The sequence below is a fragment of the Drosophila biarmipes genome, chromosome X (assembly GCF_025231255.1).
Source record: "Drosophila biarmipes strain raj3 chromosome X, RU_DBia_V1.1, whole genome shotgun sequence".
In the NCBI taxonomy this organism is placed as follows: Eukaryota; Metazoa; Arthropoda; class Insecta; order Diptera; family Drosophilidae; genus Drosophila; species Drosophila biarmipes.
In genome coordinates, this window is record NC_066611.1 from 1,988,689 (window position 1) to 2,013,878 (window position 25,190).

Below are 25,190 nucleotides of genomic sequence, written 5' to 3' on the forward strand. Positions count from 1 at the left end.
AAACATCCAAACCGATATTGAAAACACCAGAGCCCCAAAAAGAGAGCACCAAGTCCGCTAACGTAAACAATACTAGACAACAACTACTTAGAAGTAAGTACAAGTTCATACATACAAGTTACATAAAAATAGTTTGGGTTAGGCTCTCAGCTCCGAACGAATAATCCTTGAAACGCACTAAATAGTGTATGCGGGTGTATATATAACATAGTCATGTATAAGTACAATGTGTGTTTTGTGTGGACTTATTTGTGTTTCAATAATCTGACTACAAAGTACAAAGAAGGCAAACTTACAGCGGCCACTTCAGGCACGGAGAATTCCCTTTAAAAGGCACCTCTGCCCGAAGTGCTTACAACGAATTTGTTATAAACAATTGTTCGTTCGTTCGATCTAAGAATGGGGTATTTTTGTTGTTCTGTTTTTGTTTTTAGTGTGTGGTAAGGTAGGTAAATAGTTAGTTATGGGCTTCTCTTAGTTTTCCACGCGGGGATTGCTTCGATTTGATAGGTCTAAGCCAAGGTTATAATAGTTTTTGTGTATATGCAAATGCAAGTATTGCTAGTAATACATACGAATTTCCAACTGAATAAATAAATTGTTCCTCTCGTTGGTTTTCCTTGTGTGCCTAGTGTGTGTGTGTGATGCAAATTTGTGACTGTCCTTTCCGTTGGAAGGATATTTGTCCTGACAAGTCGTTGGACGATATCAAATTTGATAAACCATCAACTGTTTCTGCTGGCCTCAAAAATATGCTTTTGTTCTATCCGCTCTGCCACCCCATAATCCTGGCTAATAATCAATTTAGGTACACGATTCCGCCTTCTTCTGCAGCTTCAACCGCTTTCAATCACAAAGTGCAGACCCCGCATATGATGTTGTATATACTATACAAATATGCCTATCGGGGGGTTCAAGTATGTGTTCTTGTGTGGCTAGTCTCTAACTACTAATTGCAGATAGTTCGTTAACGCTTTCACACCAGAATTTCGCAACAAATATATCGTATTTGCATTTGTATTGTTTTAGTTTTGTTTTTCTACTTCTAAATAGCGTTTGAAGTGCATCAACGTCCATATAAAATAAAAACTACAACATGAATAAATGAGCTTATGATGAACTTATCAGCAGGAAGAAAGAGGACTTCGAGGCAAGAGATGCAGGGCTCATAACTAGGATAACTTAAGCACTTACTCATGGAGGTCCCCCACCGAAATCCCGCAGTCGCACACTTACAACGGCCCGCCAAAGTTACCGCCTCCACTTTGATGGCAATCAAAACTGCTAAACACCAATAGCCAAATATACTGCTGCAAGTGGTCCGATTTTAGGTCCATTCCTATATTATATATTTTTTTTGGCCACCTGGGCTACTGAGATGATGTAGACGATAAATGTGTTGGGCGCTTGTTTTTTGCTTTCTCCCACCCCTATTCTTTTTGGTAGCACTTGGAAATAGTGACGGCTCGCTGCCCCGAGATGGTGATTCGGAACCGGTGACCCCATTCGCGTCTTAAGAAGCGGACTCTGGTACGTTCATGCTGGAGAACAAACTGGACTAGGGTCGGGGGTAGGCGGCGGTCAGGCGTGTCGACTTGCCATGCTGGAGGAGCTACGACCCAGAGGTCCTCACTCAGAGCCTCCTCTGCACCGGAAAATTCCCGAAAATCCTCCAGTCCCCATTCCGTGTCTTCGGCCTCTGATGTGGCTGTCCCTGGCTGTCTTCCGAGGGCTGTCGGTGAAGTGAAGTGTGGCTTGATTTGGGAGCGCACCCAGGATGTTACCGACCAGTGATCCGAGACCGTTCCAGGTGTGACGTCGTCCTCGACGCTCAGCCTCGCCAACCGCTCTACAGTCAGTGTGATTCCCTCGCTGAAAACTTCGGCGCAGGAGTTTTCTATCGGTGACATCTGAACCTGGCGCACGAAAGGTTCCGTTGAGACCGATTCGTCTTCTTGCAAATTGCTCACCGGGCTTCTTAACTGATCATCATCTTCATCCTTCAGCGATGGTATTCCACTCCCAGTGGGGCTGCATCGTGGTGGTGTGGTGATGTCCGGATCCGATAACAGGACGGAGATGCTGCCACTGATGTCGCTCGATGAATCCCCATCATAGTCGATAGGTTGATAAAGGCCGTCCTGGTTCATCCTAGGAATGTATTGGAAAAGGAAAAATTTAATTCGGTTAAAATAAATCAAATAAAAACACCTCTTAACGAGGTAAAAATAAAGGGACGATCGAACCTACATACAAAAGTTCTGATATCAACTTCTGTGACGAAAGTGTAATATACGATCTACTAAATAAATACACCTTCTTAATTTTTTACTTTCGTAACGCATAATTTAAATCAAACAACTAAGCAATGGCATATTGAATTCAGCGTGGCGAAACTGCAAATACTTCCCAAGATACGGGTATAAAAAATTTGGCTATTTATAGCTGTTTCCCCGACAAACTATCTAATTTTTCCAAAAGTTGTAATCTTGTTTAAATTTAGCTGTTTAGCATCATCCTAAATATTCAAAACATTCAAATAGAGTTTGGATACGTACAAAAAAGGTCAATGCTCAGGAAGTGTGGGATGCTCTGAACTGGTAAATGTGGCCATTTTTGTTGATTAAGAACTTTGACATGGGTATTTTTACAAGGTGTCGTACGCCAAAAATGGAGCTATCACAAGGGCTGCTCCCTAAAATTTTATTTTATTTTTAGTTGGAGCCGTTAGAAAGCCGAAACAAAAAACTCTGGCCAATAATTTTTAAACGGTGGTATTTAGACAACTCGTGATTAACATGCGCACATAGTTCATTCTAACGACGTATAGCACAAGCCTGTAGCTTCAGTACTCTATAATTTACGGGAGTTCAAAATGTAGCTAAAGCTGTTTTAACGCCAAACTAGCTAGTTTTTTTTTTTTAAGTGGTAGAACTAATGTTTCTTATATTGAGCTTTTCAACATCGTCTAGAATTTTCAGGACTCTAAAATAACGTTTTGGGACAAAGTGACATGTCAGTTTGACAAACAAAATACAATTTTCAATTTGAAAGGACCACGAAAATCTTGATTTACGTATTTTGAACGGAGCATCTGTTTTGACGGTTGAGGTGACATTCGACGCATATTTTAATTAGGTGGATCCCCCCGGCCCCAACAGATCAAATTTTCGAAATTGTAACTTTTACACTATTATCACTTTTTCTCCCACACCAATTAATTTTTTTAAGTTTTGCAATACCTTTCGAAATACCAGTCGAAACAATCGGACTATTACTGTAGATTTTCATTTTTTCGTGTATTGTACTATGCGCACTTATCGAATCCCTACTGTACTTATATACAGCACCAAGACATACATAATTTATATGTGACACTTTGTTGCAGTGTTATTGTAAACATCCCAATTCATGTGCATGTGTAACATGATCACATATATGAACTTAAGTGCTGACCACGCGTTTCCTCGCTGGCCGTCGCACTTTTACATACATAACAAAGAGCGCGCATAACACATTCGTTCCGCCAATATATAACATATATATGTATACATAATGCAGCCGCTCCGCTGCTGGCTTTACCGGAAGCTTAGCCTAAGCATAGCCTTAATGATTTTTTACAAAACAGATATTGTCCAACAATTGGAGAGACACGTACATGTTGCTCCAAAATAAAGATCACAATACTGAACCAATGTATTTTGCATAATAAAGAGCTTAATCTAACGTTATGGTATTGCAATAATCCCACATGGCGACCGTGACAGCGGTCTTGTAAGACCAAGGACAGAAGTAGCATCAACAACAACAGCGGCATCGGCAAAAGAAACATTTCACCATAAAACTGATGGACAACAAGAGAAAACCCACATCTGAGTGAGTAGAGTTGAGTAATGGGCAAGCAGCTCGGTGGTATAAACCACAAAATAAATAAAAGAATAGTCAAACTAAAGTGGCTAATATACAAACAATCGCCATCGCCTGCATGGTCTACAGCCCAGAAGTTACAAACTGAGCTTGACCATCTTATAGAGACCCTACGTGTGAAAAAATAAGCCTCTCACCCTAACTCGCCAGATTATAATAATCAAATAAAGAACTTGTTAAAAACAAAACCCATTCACATACCAGCAGTACTGCCGAAACTAAAGAATAGGTGTCCTGTTGACTGCGAGGGGCTATTCTCACCACATTGCGTTGCGACGTGCAACCAGAAGGATCAATAGCCTGTGCCAACCCAGCATCGGCAACGCGACGCACATCAAGCTGGCCAAGGAAACCACAGTGCCATAGAGGGCACAGAAGCTGGCGGCACTGCAAAGAGTGCAGGAAACATCAAATGCTAAATATGGAATATATATAGAATATTAATATAAAACAAAATTGTAAAATCGTGCGAGTTTGCTCGATAGCAGTGCAGCCCGTATAGCTGTACGAAAATGACGAAAATAAATTCTTATCCAAACTCTGTTTGTTCTTTCGTTTGACACAATTTATATCAAATACTCTATAAGCATGAAATGGAATGGCATCTATTGAATGCCGAATTAGTTGAAATCAAATTAAAATTTGATAAATCGTACAAATGCTTGACGCAAAATAGGAATATTACAAACGTGACAAAAAAGTAAGTAAGCACGCAACGATATTAGTTGCCTGTTTCAATCAAGCACGATCATCGATACACGACAACAGAGAGAAACTAAATATTCACCATTGGTCGTACGTATCAAGATTTTTACATAGATTAAAAAATAATCTAAATAGTATCAAAACAAAGTACTCATTTGATATAACAATATCCTCAATATTAAACACTCCAGCAGTAGTCGAAGAAGATAAAAATACAGATAAAGACTTTGTTAGCGATTCCAAAGTAGCAAGTGATTCAGAAACTAAAAAAGAAAAAAAAAAGAAGATATACATGATCTAATAATACCAGCGGTAATAATTTTACCAGAGCCATCCGAATCTGAATCAGAGTCCATAATCGAAAAAACAGTAAACATGGCTATGACACAATTAGAATATCTAAAGTTAGCCTCATCGATAATACATGAGTTCGATGGAAAGGCAGAAAACCTAACGAGTTTCATAGACGGTTTGAGTCTAATTGATTCCATAAAAGGTCCTCATGAAACAGTTGTTATTAGTCTAATAAAGACAAAATTAAAAGACCATGCAAGAAAGTTAATAACCAATGAAGAGACAATTACAGCCATAATTGACAAACTACAATTTAAAGTAAAAGGAGAATCAGTAGAAGTAATTTCAGCAAAATTACTGAATTCACAACAAAAACAAAAAACGGCCAACACATATTGGTTGGCAAGAAGTAGGTAAGTTGACAAAGGCCCTAGAAGGAGCCTATATCGACGATAGACTAACTTCAGAAATAGCTGCCAAATACAGCACAACACATGCTGTTAAGGCAATGGTCAAAAACTGTTCAATAGAAAGGGTAAAATACATCATGGCACGCTAATAGCGTCCTGTATTTCAGTGGGCAGCAAAACAATAATAGAGGTGGAAGCTACCGAGGAAGGGCCAATTACAACAACAACAATAATAGAGGCGGAGGACAGTACAGAGGAAATTACAGCGGTCGCGGTAACTCAAGTCGCGGCCACGGTAACAATAACCCCTCTAACGTACGTGTAACACAGAGCAGTTCGGAAAACTGCCAGACACCTTTAGGTACCCAAAATTAAATAAAAAAGTACACACAATAAACTTGAGTCTGAATATGTTTGTAACCTTTAAGAACACTTCTACAAACAGTACTCTCACATTTCTGCTAGATACAGGAGCAGATCACTAATCAAAGAAAACTCAGTTGTCTTTGATAACATAGAAAAAGAAAAAACTGTAAATATTCAAGGCATTGGACATGGCATTTTCACGTCCAATGGCTTAATCCAAATTCAGCTACAGACAGACAGATATATTATTCCACATAATTTCCATTTAGTCCGTAAAGATTTTGCAATACCATGTGATGGAATAACAGGAGTTCATAAAAACCCTATCATTAAAACCTTTAATTGCAAACTAGACTGTGAACCAGAAAATAATTGGTTCATACTAAGACCAAATAACCTAAAATATCCCATTTATGTTCCAATAAAATTCAGCTCCGGTAATAATTTAATACTATTACTGGCAAGATCTGAAGTTGTCCGAAAGTTAGACATTAACTCAACAGAAGATAATGTCTTAATTCCTAACCAGGAAATTACATCTGGTATTTATGCTGCAAATACAGTGGCAACATCGAATAACGCATTTGTCCGTTTACTAAATACAAACAGTAACGAGCAATTAGTCGACATAAATAATATCAATTATGAACCTCTTTCGAATTATAAAATAAGTCAAACAAACAAAAGTTCGCAAACAGAAGAAGTCATAGCTTAACTACAAAAACATTTTCCAAAACAATTTAAGTCACAACTCACTAAAATATGTTCAAAATGTAGTGATATATTCGGACTTGAAACAAACAAGAATTAAGACTAAAGGATAAAGAACAGAACACCGCATAGTCATCAAGAAGAGATAAAGAAACAAGTAAATAAGCTAATAAAAGACAATATAGTTAAAGAATCTGTATCCGAGTATAATAGCCCTCTTTTATTAGTACCCAAAAAACCATTTCCAGGTTCAGACGTTAAGAAATGAAGATTAGTAATTGACTATTGCCAAATAAATAACAAATTTCTGTCCGATAAATTTCCCCTACCCAGGATCGACGACATTCTAGATCAACTAGATAGAGCTAAATACTTTTCAAGATTTCATCAAATAGAGCTAGAAGAAGGCTCAAGAAATATAATGTCATTTTCAACAAACAATGAATCATATCGCTTCACGCGACTGCCATTTGGCTTAAAAAATAGCCAATTAAAAATAAACCAATTAAAAATAGCACCGTGGGAAAATATCTTTGAAAAACTTTCAATAGATAAATTCAAAAATATGGGCAATGAAATATTGAACACATTACGAATATCGCTACTCAACCCGGTGACTATAATAAATACGAATAAAGAAGCTATACTGTCTACACTACATGATGATCCCATACAAGAAGGTCATACAGGCATTACAAAAACCTTGGTCAAGGTCAAACGACATTATTACTGGAAAGGTATGACTCGTGATGTAACACAGCATATCCAGAAATGTCAAAAATGCCAGAAATCAAAAATAATAAAACATAATAAGAACCCATTAACCATAACTGGCCATTGCCAAAGTCAGAGCAAGGAAATGAATATGCAGTCACACTTATATGTGACTTGACTAAATATTTAGTAGCTACACCAGTTGCAAACAAAAGTGCAACAACAATAGCAAACGAAATAATTCAATCTTTTATTCTCAATTATAAATGATTTGTGCAAATATTTAAAAATACAAAATATAACATCAAATGCACATCATCACCAAACTGTCCGAACAATATAAAGAAGTCATCGCACATTTAATAAATATATACGATCCTACATATCAGTTAATAAAACTGACTGGGACGTATGGCTTCAATATTTTGTTTATTGTTTCAACACAGCCCCTTCTATGGCACATAACTATTGTCCATATGAATTAGTATTTGGAAAAACAAGCAGTCTACCAGAATGCCTTAATACCATAAGTACTGTAGAACCTATATACAACATAGATGATTATGCTAGAGAAAGTAAATATAGATTAAAAGTAGCTTATAAAAGAGCAAGAAATATGCTTGACTTAAATAAACATAAAAATAAGAAATTATATGATTCGAAAGCGAAGGAGGCATCTATATATTCCTGTGACTAACTTTTCGACAAATCTAGTACACCCTTTTAATAAATAAGTAATTATACCTGTTAGATGTCATAAAAGCACCGCAAAACTTTCGGTATTGAAAAAGAATATATATTCGTGTGACCTATTTTTCGACGAATCTAGAACACCCTTTTAATAAAAAAAGTAACAAGTAGAACAATTCTGTGTTTGCAGGGAGAGAATAACAAAACAAAAAGTGGTTCGATGATGGGGTCAGGACTGAACTTTAAATTAATTTATCAATTTCCTATCTTAGTAATGTGTAGCGTTCTTGATTTTCTTTCAGTAGGAAGATGTGAGTAACTTATTTCTTGTAACGCCTCTAACGAGGCGCTACCTTTTAACACCTCGATCAATGTCACGATTCGTAAGGAGACTAACGAACCCGTATATTCCAAGCTATACCCTTATCCCATGGGAGCAGCTGATTTTGTTAACACAGAAATCAAACAGCTGTTAAAGGATGGCATTATCCGGCCCCCTAGGTCTCCATTTAACAGCCCGACATGGGTTGTTCACAAAAAGGGACTTGATGCAGATGGCAACAAGAAAAACGGCTGGTGATCGATTTCAGGAAACTGAATGAACGAACCATCGCCGACCGTTACCCTACGCCAAGCATTCCTATGATTCTAGCGAACCTAGGAAAGGCAAAATTTTGTACTACCCTAGACTTAAAATCGGGGTACCACCAGATTTTTCAGGCTGAAATAGACCGTAAAAAAACTGCTTTCTCCATAAACGGAGGAAAGTATGAATTTTGCCGTCTACCCTTTGGACTGAAAAATGCGGGAAGCATCTTTCAAAGGGCAATTGACGACGTACTACAGGAACAGATCGGGAAAATTTGTTACGTCTATGTAGACGACGTGATAATTTTCTCCGAAAATGCTGCAGACCACGTTACACACATTGACACAGTCCTAAAAAGCCTGCGCAAAGCCAACCTGAGAGTGGCACCAGAAAAAACCAAATTCTTCAAAGGAAGCGTTGAATTTTTAGGCTTCATCGTTACATCAAACGGAGCTAAAACAGACCCGGAAAAGGTAACAACCATCCAGGAATACACTGAACCAAAAAAATTGTTCAGTCTCAGGTCTTTTCTAGGGTTGGCCAGTTACTAAATTGGAAGGAAAGGAGAGCCAGCGGAAACCGCCCAGCTCAGACACAACAGCAGCCAGCCAAGGCTGAGTCATCGCCCTCTTCCCCGGAATCGACTGACCTCGGCGAGGGACAGCGCGGAGATTATACTTAAAACATAATTTATACAACCTGCAATAGAAAGAAGACTCTTGCTTCTGCCCGATAGCTTCAAAACTGAGAGACTAGTTTGCGTAGAAACGGACAGACAGACATGGCTAGATCGACTAGTCTAGCAACGCTGATCAAGAATATATAAACGTTTCCTTCACTGCTTTGCAAACTTTTTAAATTAAAAAAAACATTTAACCTTCTAAGTTTAATGCAAAACATTTTAAAATTAAAAACAAAACATTTTGGGTGCAAAAGAAGGGTCTAAACATTTTAAAAAGTAATACATATACAACATACATATTTAAAATGCTAATTATCTCTGTATACTTTATTGTCCTACTTTCTGTTACTCTTAAGATTCCTTTCACCTGTTACATACTTTTCAACGAATCTAGTATACCCTTTTCGTCTTCGTATGGGTATAACATTATTCACTACGGAGCCTTTTTATGCGTCTATTTATACAACAATAAATTAGTATGCACTAGACCTGTAAGATGCCAAAAAAGCAACCCAAAACTTTGGGTCTTGAATGAGAATATATATTCCTGTGACTAACTTTTCGACGAATCTGTACACCCTTTTAATAAACAAGTAAGAAAATAACAAAACAAAAAGTGGGTCGATGATGGGGTCAGGACTGAACTTTAAATTAATTTATCAATTTCCTATCTTAGTAACGTGTAGCGTTCTTGATTTTTTAGTAGGAAGATGTAAGTAACTTATTTCTTGTAAATGTATGATAATTAAAAACACGTTGCTCCATATCTCTGCGTACAGTCCAACTAAATTCATACTTTGACTTAAACGTCAAATAACTCGGATAATAAAATGATTTGCGAGCATAAAACAAGTATATTGTTTTAAGCATTCATTTAACGCAGATTATGGGTTTCATAGAAAGATATGGGCTTTGCGTTTTTCCTATTTAGTCCTTTAAGCGTTTTTCCTTATATTCATTTTTAATCGTAACAATCCCGAAAATGTAAGCACCTGAAATCCTCGCTCAGCTACGAAAATCCTTATTAATGGGGTCAAACGATGGTACGCGATCACCGTATGTGTACGGACAGTCCGTATTGTAAATAGTTTAATTTGTTTAAGTATGTACATAGTTATGTTAAATTGCACTTGGTTAGACACATACACGTAAAAAATGTTTTATCATTCGCGCAGCAGAGGTTAATTTACCTTGTAATGCTGGGGAAACCACCAGTTCCTTTGCCGCTCAGCTTGAAGTACAACGAATAGTTGATAGTGGAAATCTGCGATATCGCTTGCCTACGATGAAGGTCTTTTGGCTGGTAAAACCCGAAACTTTCCAGAAACTGATAATAAAAGGCTAGTAGATGAGGTAGTGCGTTGAATTCTGATTTATGAAATGAAAACTGTGAGCTTGTCTAGATGACAGTTCTATGGCTTGTAAAGAAACGGTTCCTTGGTTCCCTTGAAACGTTTTATTTTTTGTTCATTTTAATATATACTGGATATTCAAATCGGTGCCTGTCTTGTAGTGGTTTAAATTTGGGTGGAACATTTTAAGTTTTGTCCGGTAGATAAGTTAGGATGGAAATGAGAATATACTAAAAGATTAAAATGTAGTTTTTACATTTGTACAGCTACATTGTGCTCAGCGTGGTAAGCGGATAGAACACATACCTGCCTTGTAGAAATAGCTTGCAATCGAAAGGAATTTTACTACACTTTGAAAGTTATTCTTTTAGACACATCAAGATATATCCGTCTGTCCGTATGAACGCTGAGCTCTCGAAAACTTTAAAAGCCACAGTTTTTGAGTTTGGCATGCAGATTCTTAGGTGTTCTTCGCAACGCTCAAATTCCACATAAAATGGTGGCTCCTACAGTTCAAGTGCTAGAAAAAAAAGTTAACTGAAATGTGATCTTCTCGTAATACCTGAAAATTACCAAAACACATTTTCCACGCTCATTTAAATGGTCACAAACCGCCCACGAACTTTAAAAATACTAAGTTTGAACGTTGATATCTAGAAAACTATCAAATGAAGATAGATGTTGAAATGCAAATTAATGCAAATTAAATGATAATGTTTATTATAGTTATTACATAGAACGCGAAAGGGCTCGTGCAGACAAAAATTTGATGTACATCGTGGCAAATTTAGAGGATAATAATTTCGTGTTAGTCTAACGGGAACGTTGAATGTTAGGCGGTTTGAAAGTTCTGCAGAATCAATGTCACCTCTTATAAGATTTTGTATAAAAATAGTACCAAGCATTGTTCTACGATTTACAAGTGTAGGTAAATTAAGCAATTGTAATCTACTCTCGTAGGAAGGAAGCCTTACGTTTTGATCCCAGTTCAAACTACGCAGGGCAAATAAGAGAAATTTTTTTTGTACCGACTCAATAGGGTCGATGTGCACTTGATATTGTGGACTCCAAACTGACTAACAATATTCCAAAATAGGACGGACAAGGGAGGTAAATAATAATTTGGTCGTAAAAGGGTCATCAAATTCTTTTGACCAACGCTTTATAAACCCAAGAACACTCATGGCTTTGTTAACAGTGGACATAATGTGGCAGTCAAATTTAAGTTTAGGGTCAAGAAGAACACCTAAATCGTTGACTGAATATATACGGTCAAGTGGCGTATTTTTAAGAAAGTAACTGATAAACGTAGGAGTACCCCTATAAAAAGTCATAACGTTGCATTTAAGGCAGTTCAAATTTAAAAGGTTGTACTCACACCATCCATGAAAACAATCAATATCCGACTGTAAGTTAAATTCCGACGCTATATTATTATATGATAAACAAAGCTTAACATCATCAGCATACATTAGTACACGAGAATGTGTTATGATTGAGGGAAGATCGTTAATAAACAAAGTAAACAGCAAAGGGCCCAAATGACTACCCTGAGGCACAGCAGATATCACGTAGATCAATTTTGAAACAGCATTCTTGAATATAACCCTCTGAGTCCTACCATTCAAGTAACATGATATCCAATATAATAGATTACCAGGAAACCCAAGCTGATCTAATTTGAATAAAAGAAGTGAGTGGTTAACGGAGTCAAAGGCTTTTCAAAGGCTCACAGCACCACCTCCACCCAAACCCCCTCGAGCTTTGGGCCATTAGCGGCGATGCCGTTCAGCCCGGACATAAAACCGCCGACACAGCAGACTCAGGATACCGAACCGGGTAAACAACTGGGTCACAGGCATCCGGCCGGAAAGGGCTGACCGAAGGAGTTTCTCAATCTCAGCATATGTACCCCACTCTTAATGTTAGCTCTCATTTTATATACACAGAATTGAATAAAATCAGTCTTGTCCTTATTTCATTGGAATACCCAAATAAGTACCTATATCTATACTACTGTGATCAGCCACTTTCGGACCACAGACATAATTCGCCTGTCTTTAAACATTTGGCTTTAGTGACTATAGTCGCTGTGCAAAAATTTGTTTGTGTTTACGGTTTGCAAATGCAATCTAATGCACAATTAGCGTTTACAAATTACTTTCCCGTTTCGATTCTAAGATTTATTTATTTTATTTCCATATTTCTATGTTCAATGTTCTAATTTAGCGTTAGCCAATAAATTATAATAAATTGCTAAGAGATTTCGTAGTTGTACTTTGTCTGGGCCAGCACCGGTAAATGTGTGGAAAGGGGCCGTGGGAAGAGGCCTTTCCCACGAAGTACGTGCAAAGGTAGGCCGGGCAATTGCCCACAGCAACATCAGTGGTTATATCTTAATATGTAAATAAGTTAACAAACCCGGTTCCCGTGAGGAGAATTTGTCGAGTTGCAGGCCATATCCGGTGGCCAACACGCGCAGAAAGGAAACTGCCGACTCCACACTCTGGGGGCCATCGACCGGAATCCGACCAGAAACACTCTCGCAGGACCCGGCGCTTTAGCTGCAGCGCTGGGAACACTCGCTCAGCGAATGATCGCCGGATATCAAGTGCTGACCCCGCACTTTGACAGTAGCGCTGCGACCAGGCAAAGGCCTTGTAGTATGCAAGTTGTATGACACATTACTTAGCGGCTCTTGCCCAATTTATAAACAACTTTGAGGTAAGAGCTGTTTTTCATTCATTAAACAAAGCCTCCAATCGATTTCCACTCAGAGCAGTTTCACACTCTCCGCTTTAAACGGATTCTGTAAACACCAGAGCCCCAAAAAGAGAACACAAAGTCCGCTAACGTAAACATCGATTTCCGGCAAAATTTCAATTCTGCAAAATTTCAATTTCAAATTTAATTGACAAATTTCATCATCCTATTTTCCGTCTTTCTTGGATGATTCTTTTAATCAGATTTTTCAGATAAATCTCTTAAGATGAGGTTTGATTATGGATTATTAAACCAAAGTCAGGCCGTCCGTTTTTTTAATCCGAATTGATCGGTCGACAACTTGAATATCGCGAGCAGTGAAAATTAAGTTCGGTACTAATAACAATTGTGTAAACTAGTGAATAAGAAGTAACAATAAAAACAAGAAAGGAAGTTAACTAACTGATTTTGATAAAATTTAATTCGAAATTCAGAACTAATTAAAAAATGTTATTTCCAAGCTTAAACGGTTATGTGTTAAAAAACACCTAAGATATAATTTTTTCATGTTATTTTACCACTAATTTTCAGATCGTTACTAAAAAAATTAATTTGAAATTCAGAACTTATTGAAAAATGATATTTCCAACAGTAGGAGGTTAAATGTCAAAAAACACCAAAGATGTAATTTTTTAAAAATATTTTCGCCGCTAGTTCCTATGGGAGTTATAAGATATAGTTGTCCGATCCGGCTGGTTCCGACTTATATATGTTAACACTGTTAAGGAGTAATTATAAGTCGGTACATATCCTGGGTGATTATTGGATCACCCTAGTGTTTAATTGCAGAATCAGAGTAAACATCTTTAGGGGCCGGGCCTGATTCTGGTGCACGGTATGGTGAGTTATGTTGATTTTGCTAGTGTCAGCATTTTGGCTGCACGAGCGGTCGGCTTGCCGGCCGCACTTAGCTTACGTAAATTCCTTCGTATTTAGTTTTTAAGTGAACGAAGTATGTTCGCGGCCACATATGCCAAGGTAGCTGAACAAAGAAATCAGAATACTGATTTTCACAAGGGCCAACACCGAGCGCCCGAAAAACTAGGGAAAAATTCTGATGCCGACCGCGGGCCCGGAAAAAAAAACACCATTTTTGTAAAAAGCCAAACAAATATCAAAACAATGATTCATGGCGTAAACAAGACAACTGGGTAGATCAGGGTAAACCAAATCAACCACCAGAACCTATGGATATTGATCCATCGTCTTCTCAATTCCGACATCCTACAGGCTTTAGACAGGGAAATAACCCCCAATACCAACATTTGCAGGGCTCAAAAAGACCAAACTCTTCAGAGAGAATGACTGGCCAAAGGCGCCAGCGGGTTAGCAATGTTGAGCAAACCGCAAACGCGGATGATACTCAAGATTACGAAAACGCGGCCACAGCCGCACTAAATGCAATTGATGATGACAGTGACTCATTCGACGGTAACGACATCGTCAATTTTTTAGAGGAAGGTCCTTCTTGCCTTTCATTGAACGAAGGCTGGCGGGGACAACTATAAAAATCCTCATTGACACTGGAGCGGCAAAAAGTTATGTAAGGCCCCTAAAGGAGCTGAAGAACATAATGCCTGCCGACTCCCCATTCACTGTGAGTTCCATTCATGGCTCCAATCAGATCAGAGAAAAATGCTTTATGCACATATTCGGCCAAAAGGCTCAATTCTTTTTACTTGATACCATCAAGACCTTTGATGCCATAATAGGTTTCGACTTGCTAACGCAGGCCGGAGCGGCACTAGATTTACGTAACAGCGTAATCAGGTATGGAAACATATCTGAACAACTCAAATACCACGAATGCGATAACGTGAACTCCACAAATATCGATGACTTAATAGTCCCAAATTCAGTGAAAGCTGAGTTTAAAAAAATGACCCTTAAGAGGAAACAAGTGTTTTCGCTGTCTAACGAGGCGCTACCTTTTAACACCTCGATCAATGTCACGATTCGTGAGGAGACTAACGAACCCGTATATTCCAAGCTATACCCTTATCCCATGGGAGCAGCTGATTTTGTTAACACAGAAATCAAACAGCTGTTAAAGGATGGCATTATCCGGCCCCCTAGGTCTCCATTTAACAGCCCGACATGGGTTGTTCACAAAAAGGGACTTGATGCAGATGGCAACAAGAAAAACGGCTGGTGATCGATTTCAGGAAACTGAATGAACGAACCATCGCCGACCGTTACCCTACGCCAAGCATTCCTATGATTCTAGCGAACCTAGGAAAGGCAAAATTTTGTACTACCCTAGACTTAAAATCGGGGTACCACCAGATTTTTCAGGCTGAAATAGACCGTATAAAAACTGCTTTCTCCATAAACGGAGGAAAGTATGAATTTTGCCGTCTACCCTTTGGACTGAAAAATGCGGGAAGCATCTTTCAAAGGGCAATTGACGACGTACTACGGGAACAGATCGGGAAAATTTGTTACGTCTATGTAGACGACGTGATAATTTTCTCCGAAAATGATGCAGACCACGTTACACACATTGACACAGTCCTAAAAAGCCTGCGCAAAGCCAACCTGAGAGTGGCACCAGAAAAAACCAAATTCTTCAAAGGAAGCGTTGAATTTTTAGGCTTCATCGTTACATCAAACGGAGCTAAAACAGACCCGGAAAAGGTAACAACCATCCAGGAATACACTGAACCAAAAAAATTGTTCAGTCTCAGGTCTTTTCTAGGGTTGGCCAGTTACTAAATTGGAAGGAAAGGAGAGCCAGCGGAAACCGCCCAGCTCAGACACAACAGCAGCCAGCCAAGGCTGAGTCATCGCCCTCTTCCCCGGAATCGACTGACCACGGCGAGGGACAGCGCGGAGATTATACTTAAAACATAATTTATACAACCTGCAATAGAAAGAAGACTCTTGCTTCTGCCCGATAGCTTCAAAACTGAGAGACTAGTTTGCGTAGAAACGGACAGACAGACATGGCTAGATCGACTAGTCTAGCAACGCTGATCAAGAATATATAAACGTTTCCTTCACTGCGTTGCAAACTTTTTAAATTAAAAAAAACATTTAACCTTCTAAGTTTAATGCAAAACATTTTAAAATTAAAAACAAAACATTTTGGGTGCAAAAGAAGGGTCTAAACATTTTAAAAAGTAATACATATACAACATACATATTTAAAATGCTAATTATCTCTGTATACTTTATTGTCCTACTTTCTGTTACTCTTAAGATTCCTTTCACCTGTTACATACTTTTCAACGAATCTAGTATACCCTTTTCGTCTTCGTATGGGTATAACATTATTCACTACGGAGCCTTTTTATGCGTCTATTTATACAACAATAAATTAGTATGCACTAGACCTGTAAGATGCCAAAAAAGCAACCCAAAACTTTGGGTCTTGAATGAGAATATATATTCCTGTGACTAACTTTTCGACGAATCTGTACACCCTTTTAATAAACAAGTAAGAAAATAACAAAACAAAAAGTGGGTCGATGATGGGGTCAGGACTGAACTTTAAATTAATTTATCAATTTCCTATCTTAGTAACGTGTAGCGTTCTTGATTTTTTAGTAGGAAGATGTAAGTAACTTATTTCTTGTAAATGTATGATAATTAAAAACACTTTGCTCCATATTTCTGCGTAGAGTCCAACTAAATTGATACTTTGACTTAAACGTCAAATAACTCGTATAATAAAATGATTTGCGAGCATAAAACAAGTACATTGCTTTAAGCATTCATTTAACGCAGATTGTGGGTTTCATAGAAAGATATGGGCTTTGCGTTTTTCCTATTTAGTCCTTTAAGCGTTTTTTCTTTATATTCATTTTTAATCGTAACAATCCCGAAAATGTAAGCACCTGAAATCCTCGCTCAGCTACGAAAATCCTTATTAGTGGGGATGAACGATGGTACGCGATCACCGTATGTGTACGGACAGTCCGTATTGTAAATAGTTTAATTTGTTTAAGTATGTACATAGTTATGTTAAATTGCACTTGGTTAGACACATACACGTAAAAAATGTTTTATCATTCGCGCAGCAGAGGTTAATTTACCTTGTAATGCTGGGGAAACCACCAGTTCCTTTGCCGCTCAGCTTGAAGTACAACGAATAGTTGATAGTGGAAATCTGCGATATCGCTTGCCTACGATGAAGGTCTTTTGGCTGGTAAAACCCGAAACTTTCCAGAAACTGATAATAAAAGGCTAGTAGATGAGGTAGTGCGTTGAATTCTGATTTAAATGAAAACTGTGAGCTTGTCTAGATGACAGTTCTATGGCTTGTAGAGAAACGGTTCCTTGGTTCCCTTGAAACGTTTTATTTTTTTTTCATTTTAATATATACTGGATATTCAAATCGGTGCCTGTCTTGTAGTGGTTTAAATTTGGGTGGAACATTTTAAGTTTTGTCCGGTAGATAAGTTAGGATGGAAATGAGAATATACTAAAAGGTTAAAATGTAGTTTTTACATTTGTACAGCTACATTGTGTTCAGCGTGGTAACACATACCTCCCTTGCAGAAATAGCTCGCAATCGAAAGGAATTTTACTACACTTTAAAAGTTATTCTTTTAGACACATCAAGATATATCCGTCTGTCCGTATGAACGCTGAGCTCTCGAAAACTTTAAAAGCCACAGTTTTTGAGTTTGGCATGCAGATTTCTAGGTGTTCTTCGCAGCGCGAGTTCGTTTCAGCAGGGTGCCACACCCACTCTAACGCTCAAATTTCACATAAAATGGTGGCTCCTACAGTTAAAGTGCTAGAAAAAAACGTTAACTGAAATGTGCTCTTCTCGTAATACCTGAAAATGACCAAAAAAGTTTTTCCACGCTCACTCAAATGCGCACGAACCGCCCATGAACTTTAAAAATAGTAAGTTTGAACGTTGATATCTAGAAAACTATCAAATGAAGATAATTGTGACTTTAAATTTAGATTCCTTGGCGAACATGTCACGCCCAATATCTTTCGATTGTCCCGAAAGCACTTTTACCACGCCTACAAACCGCTCACAAATTACATTTAAAACGTAAGTTTGAACGCTTGTTGGAAACTATTAAAGAAAGAGAACTGGCACCTTAGATTTAAATTCCTCACCTTTGTTTCACTAAAATAGTACTTCCACTCACCCAAAACCACGCCACGTTGCGGCGTCGTTTTTTCCTCACAAGTTAATCGATTTGCAGGCTACTTTTGTATTAGTTACTACGCACTTGAGGTTTCGTCTGCTGCCATGGATTCCAAGGCATCCCGTCGTAGTCGATGTCATTCTTAGGGCCGAGCTGTCGGGTTAGATCAATATGGGAACCTACGTATAATCCCGTGGGGAGTGTTCCAAGCCACATGCAACAGCAGCGGCTTTCCTAGTTTGGGTGTTAGATTGTTTACTTTGGATTTGTGGCGCAGCTTCCGTCGCGGAAGAGCGACCTGGCCGAGAACCGCGACGAGGATTTGCCAGAGGACAGCACTACCGGCGGGGCTGCCATTGATTGACGCTTCTAGCGCCACCCCCCAAGGCGATGACCGATCGTACGGAAGCCCGTGCATAGCCGGCAAGCACTACCCATTGGAGTGGCCGCTTTAAGTTCATTTCATTTTGATACCTCAATGAAGACAGAGCCATCGCTCTTTAATTTAAATTCCGGCTCAGCCGTTACACATTTTTTATTATTGGTTGTTGTGCCTTAAGGGCCAATGATAACGGAGGTAGTTCCTCCCTACATAATTCCTAACTAAGAAGGAAGACCGCTAGGCTGACTTGCCCGGAACAACCCGTCCCGCTGCCGACACATTGACTGCTGCGCGGGACTGATTAATTCCCTACGTACTTTCCAGCCAAGAAGGAAGACCGCTAGGCTGACCTGCCCGGCAAACCCCCTTCTGCTGCCGACACTTCGATTGCTGCCAGGGGACATATACTAATTGATACAAAAACAGTGGATTCCACTGCAAATGTTATTAATAAAGTAGAGTCAAATAACAGTGATTTAGAATTAATTCATACATTGTTAATAATAATTGTTGTTGTAATGTGCGCAAATTGTTTCTGTAAACTTTATAAATTGCCTAATAAATGTCTTAAGAAACAAGAAAGGAAGTTAACTTTGGCAAGCCGAAGTTTGTATACCCTTGCAGTTATAAGAAATAATCAACTTAAGTAAATAATTTTTCCACTAATTTCCCGACTGTTCCTTTGACAGCTATATGATATAGTCGTCTGATTTGGATAATATTTAAATCCAAATTCAGAACTAATTAAAAAATGTTCTTTCCAAGCTAAGAAGGTTATATGTTAAAAAACACCGAAGATATAATTTTTTTTTAATTTTTTTTTGCGACAGTTTCAATGAGAGCTATGTAATATAGTGTTCCGATTCGGCTGGATCTGACTTATAAACTACCTGCAATAGAAAGAAGACTTTTGGGAAGGTTTCAGCCCGATAGCTTTAAAACTGAGAGACTAGTTTGCGTAGAATCGGACAGACAGACGGACAGGCGGACAGACGAACTGACGGCCAGACGGACAGACGGACATGACGCGGCATTTGGCCGGATGCTCGTGCATAGCCGGCAAACACAGCATATTTGAGTGGCCGCTATGAATTTCATTTTCGTCAACTTTAAGTTTAGTTCGCTTCAAGCTCTATACGAATTAAAAACACAAGTTCTATAGCATTGCAAAACTCCGGTAACCGCCGTTAAATATCTCTTATTATTTTGCACTAACTGAGTCTCTAGGCCAGCAGGCGAAGGGGGCAGTTACCTCCCAACGTAAGTCACCCTAATCAGCAATTGTGAAGTTATAGCCATCCGGCTCTGACTGCAGCAAGGGATCCCCGATCCCCACATACGAGAACCAAGTAAAGGCTTCGGCAGGTGCGACCAGCGGCAAAAATATTCCTCCCGCGTTTACGGGAGGCAATAACAAGCTGCAGCTTCCAGCGGCCTACCCTCACGCGTGGGTGCTAACGCATCTGCCCGCACCTACGGGAGGCAACCACAAGCTGCTGGCCGCCACTCAGCTATAACGGGCGCTCCCAGAAGCGATCGCTTCCCCCGCGCCTACAAGCGGGCATCTCCGAGAAGACCAGCGTTTCACCAGTGTGGCTGAGGAGGACCACCCTTGGCCACACACACATATCACATATTGTTTCTCCCGCACATACGTGTGGGCTCATTGAAGAAGACCACCCTTGACAGTGCGGCCGTCGAGGACCACCTCAGGCCGCGCCCTTCAACAAGATTAATTGGCGCCCAACAATAAAAACCCAACGGTTTCGATTATATATTTTTACATTCTTGGAGGAAAAATGTATCTTTGAGGAAGAAACCGCAGTAAATAAAATGTAAGTGCACCCCTCATTTAAATATTTTCTAACCAGCCTGCAAAGTAGAAATAGTTAATAAAGATTTATTGAAACTCCGGCTACCGCCGTTAACATCTTATTATTTCTATACTGACTAACCAGCAGGTTAAGAAGGGCAGTCACCCTTCAATCATAATCTTCGTAATTCACCATTAGAAGGAAGTAACTAACGGGACTTCTGTATCGAGACAGCGGCGAGGGAACCTCTATAGTGGATATAATTAATTGGCGCTCAACCAGTGGTAACTCATTACCCACCGTAAAAATTTAAGAAGCGACTGCGGCGCGGGAAAACCGCAGCTAAAAACATACACACAAACATAAAATATGTAAGTGGGCCCTTTGGTCAAACCTTTTTCGTCTTAAAAAAAAAGCATTTGAATTTGGACTAAAACAAAAAGAGAGTAGTCAGATTCTACTCCCAGAAAGTGTAAAAGTAAAGTCTATAAAAATTCCCGAAGAGTCTCAGCGTTTGATTAAAGTAGTTTTTTTTATTTTTTCCGTGAGAATGAAATCCATGTGAAAGATATGTATTAAACAAAGTATTCCCAAAAAAATAATAATAAATAAAATAAACTTACTACTAGTAAGTGCGGCTTTAAAAATTTGCCCCACAGTTTCCTTTCGGTGTATTGATGCATTGCTATTCTGCCGGAATTTCAGTGAGTCTTTTCTTTTCCAATGTGTAAATCTTAAGCTAGGTACATACATTGTCCTCGTGCCGTGGTTGTTGTTTTTATTGCCAAGTTCTCTGCAAAGAAGCTCGGCCTCGAAAGTAGCCGACGTCGTCTTTGTTTATACAACAATTTTCCTTACGTATGCAAACCTCTGCACAGTAAATTCAGCAGTCCGGGCCTTTGTATTAAAAAGTATGGGTAACCATAGGGTACGGACTTGGACTTCCGCGGGACTTGGACTTCACCCGGTTTGTAAGTGGAGTCCCGTTTGCACTGTTTTTAGTCAAATTGCACCTTGTGAAGGTACATATGAGCTCCCCATTCCTCACTTATAGGAATAATAAACAATTCGCCACCGACTCAGAGTCCGAGAGTGAAGAACAGGCCCATATCTCACCCATAAGTCATAGCACCCCAAACCCACCCACAAACATGGACCCCGATCAGCTCCGGTCTGTTGTACAAGCCGCTATTGCCAATGCCCTTGCAGAACAGGCCGCGCAAAGCCAGCTTAGAGAACAGGCACTTAGGCAGCAAATTGAGGAACTGGCCTGGCGTGTAGCGGCTGTGAGCATTGTGGCAGCTCCAGCCCAAGCCCCGCAAATAAAAACATATGTGGCCAAAGAGATAAGGGAAGACGTACAGTGTACCGAGCCTTTAGATGCCGTTAAATGTCTTCCTCGGCCCAAGTCCTTTTCAGGACTCAGGCACTAATATTCCCACGTAACAATCCATCTTTTAATAGAATACAGTGCATTATAAAGGGATCTAAATAAATTAAAAAGTGAATTCGATAAATCATAAAAATACCAAATATTCTAAACACCCCTTTGAAAGTAGAAACTGAAAATCATCAGATCCACCAGAAGTCTAAGTAGAAGAATCTGAATTTGACAGCCCAGAATTTGAAGTGCAAAATGAATCCACTATAAACGGAATTATAAAAAAATTACTAGACTCTTTTATTTCTGAAACATCCGATGTAGTAAAAGCAAAAATGGCAAAAACTACTCAAAAAGAAAAAACAGTGGTAAAATGCACAGCTGAAGTGGACAACATACGAAAGCTACTTAAAGCTACGTATATGATTACCCGCTAAACACGCAGACAAATTCAGCACCAAAGAGGTGGATACGGGAGCAAATATTTCACTTAAAAAATGCAGATATCTTTAACAATAAAAAAAATATAATGAATATTCGAGGAATAGGCGAGGTAATCATAAAATCCAAAGGACTTGCTCCAATAGAACTCCAAACCGACAAATATATATTTCCATTTAATTTTCATATTAAAAATCAAGATTTTGCGATTCCATGTGATGGAATAATTGGAATCGATTTTATTAAATAACTAAACAGACAAATATATCTCAACTCTACAGAGGATTGGTTTAATAAGCCCAAATAATAAAGACATTCCAATAACATATAAGTTAACTGAAGTTAACCAAGCAGCGGCAATGTCCGATTATTTAAGAGTTCGCTCTGGCCAAACTGCTGACATAGCGTCTGGCCGGAAGCCCATGCATAGCGGCAAGCACTGCACATTTGCGTGTCCGCTATGAAATACTTTTTGTTAGCTTTAAGTTTCAGTTTGTGTCAGAGTCTCATACAATAAAGAGCATAAAACCAATCTCCGGCACTGCCGTTAATTTGTAAATTCATTTGTTGAATTGATCACCGCGCCTCAAGGGCCGTGACAACGGGGCAAGTGCTCCCATCATAACTCCTGTTACAGGAAGGATCCCCCCCGGCAACCGCCAGGGAACTCAACCACTGCCTATAAGGAGTGGCAACACCCCCCCTGCAACCGCAAGGGGAAATCATCTCACAAATACCTCCGGCGTCTGTGGCATCATCGACTGCAGCGAGGGATAACTAACCACCATTACATTAACTACCAATCAATTTATATTTACTGGCGCCCATCGTAAAAGAACCATGTAAGTGAGCACTTTTATTTACACCATTTTTCTATGTCTGCATGAATTTTTTTTTGTGTGTATAAAAAAAAGAAAGAAGGGCAAGAATAGTAAAATATTGTGCCTTACGCTAACAAAAAAACTGCAGCCCCATAAAATTTAAAAAAAAAAAAAAAAAAAAAAAAAAAATTTGTTAAATAATCTTTATTAGTTGGCTGACGGTTTGGCATTAACATTGTTTACCTATTATAAAATATCTAAACCAATTATTGTCCCAATATTGTTTGCATTTCTATTTTTGTGAATAAATAAATGAATATTTCTACATAACACAAAAAGTGCGGAATAAAAATTCCTAACCAAAACCAAAAAATCGCTGGCAAAAAATTTTAAATTTCAATCGGAAATAATTCATATAATCGCGTGTATTTAATTCAGCTTTTATATGTCTTTTTTGTTACACAAGAATTCTTGGTATTAGCCGCGCAGTTTTGGTTATTTATTTTTCTTTTCCGTTTTGTTTCCCCACTCCACTTTCGAGAACACGATACGGCCGCGCATGCAGTGTGGCACTTTGTTGTTTTTGTTGTTTTTTTTCTCTGTTTGCATAAGCGGCGGCTCATTCCCCGCGCACCCCTCGCCTTACCGCTACTTGACACAGCAGTAGCGCGACATGACGAGCCCGCTCACGTAACTGAAGCGGTAGCTCAGCCCCCGCGGCCCCTTAACCATTCCAATCGCCTCCATCGGCACATAATTCATACATAAATATTTTTTCTTTCGGGCGACTTTATAGCCGCAGCTCCACATGAGCAATCCGTTTCAACAATATAGAAACATAAGACAACTCTCTAGCGATTCTGAGTCGGAGACCGAAGGGCCGGCCAGATCTTCCACCCCTAAAAGCGTTAACGCTAGCGCTCCCATACTCGCGAACATGGCTTTCAGCATGGAACAGATGACGGCCACCATACAGGCGGCCGTTCAACATGCTGTTCAAGAAGCCAATATCGAACACCAGCGCAGAGAAAACGAAATGCGCCTGGCTATACACCGTCTGACCGAACTGGTCAACGAAAGACAAATCGCTCCCGCCCAAGCGGAGCCTCCCCAAATAAAAAAATATGAGCCTATAGAAATTAGGAACGACATCAAGTGTGACGAGCCCCTAGACGCCGTCAAGTCCCTCCCCGAATTTTCGGGAGCACAGGAAGCATACGTCTCCTGGAGACAAGCGGCAGTAGCCGCATATTACATTTTCAGAAATTACGAACATAGCTCGCGCCATTATCAGGCGGTTATTATTATTAGGAATAAAATAAGGGGCCCTGCCGATGCCGTACTGTCTTCGTTTGGCACTGTGCTAAATTTCGACGCGATTATAAATCGACTCGATTTTACGTACAATGATAAGCGGCAGATGCACGTTATCGAGCAGGAAATGGGTACTCTTAGGCAGGGAAATATGACCCTTCTCCAATACTACGACGAGGTCGAGAGAAAACTCACCTTGCTCACCAACAAAGCTACCATGTCGTACGAAGCCTCGGCGGCAAAAGTTTTGTGTGACAAATTCCGGGATGACGCACTCCGAGTATTTATCTCGGGTCTTAAGCGCAGCCTCACGGATGTCCTTTTCTCGGCAAAACCGAAAGATATGCCTTCAGCTCTCGCTTTGGCACAAGAAGTGGAATCCAACCACGAAAGATACTCCTTCGCGGCTTCTTTCGCCAAAAGCCAAGAGGATAAAGATAGGAAACAGCACCCGAAAGCGCAAGAGTACCGACAGGCCTCTGCGCAGACAAATGCACAAACAAATGCTGGAAAAAATCCGTACTACGTCAAACAACACAAGGCGCAAGTACACTCCGCCCCATACAGTGGAGGCGCTCCTGAACCCATGGACATCGACCCATCGCTGTCCAAAATGCTTCGGCCATCCCAGGCCCCGGCGTACCAAAACAGGAAGCCGGCTGAGTCCGATCGATCTGCCCCACACAAAAGGCAGAGGGTTAATCACGTCGCGCAGAGCGC

General features: G+C 39.5%; 2 protein-coding genes across 3 annotated transcripts in view; both read right to left on the reverse strand.

Moving 5' to 3' along the window:
* LOC108028875 (uncharacterized) overlaps positions 1 to 25,190 on the reverse strand; it is a 151,403-nt gene that overhangs the window by 71,596 nt on the left and 54,617 nt on the right. The window lies entirely within an intron of this gene.
* Positions 1,338 to 10,487, reverse strand: LOC127012491 (uncharacterized). Its single transcript, XM_050890447.1, has 3 exons — positions 10,279 to 10,487; positions 1,971 to 2,151; positions 1,338 to 1,916 (listed from the first exon to the last, which is right to left on the reverse strand). Exons 2-3 carry the CDS (start codon positions 2,148 to 2,150, stop codon positions 1,431 to 1,433), a joined length of 666 nt encoding a protein of 221 aa, XP_050746404.1. The 5' UTR covers position 2,151; positions 10,279 to 10,487; the 3' UTR covers positions 1,338 to 1,430.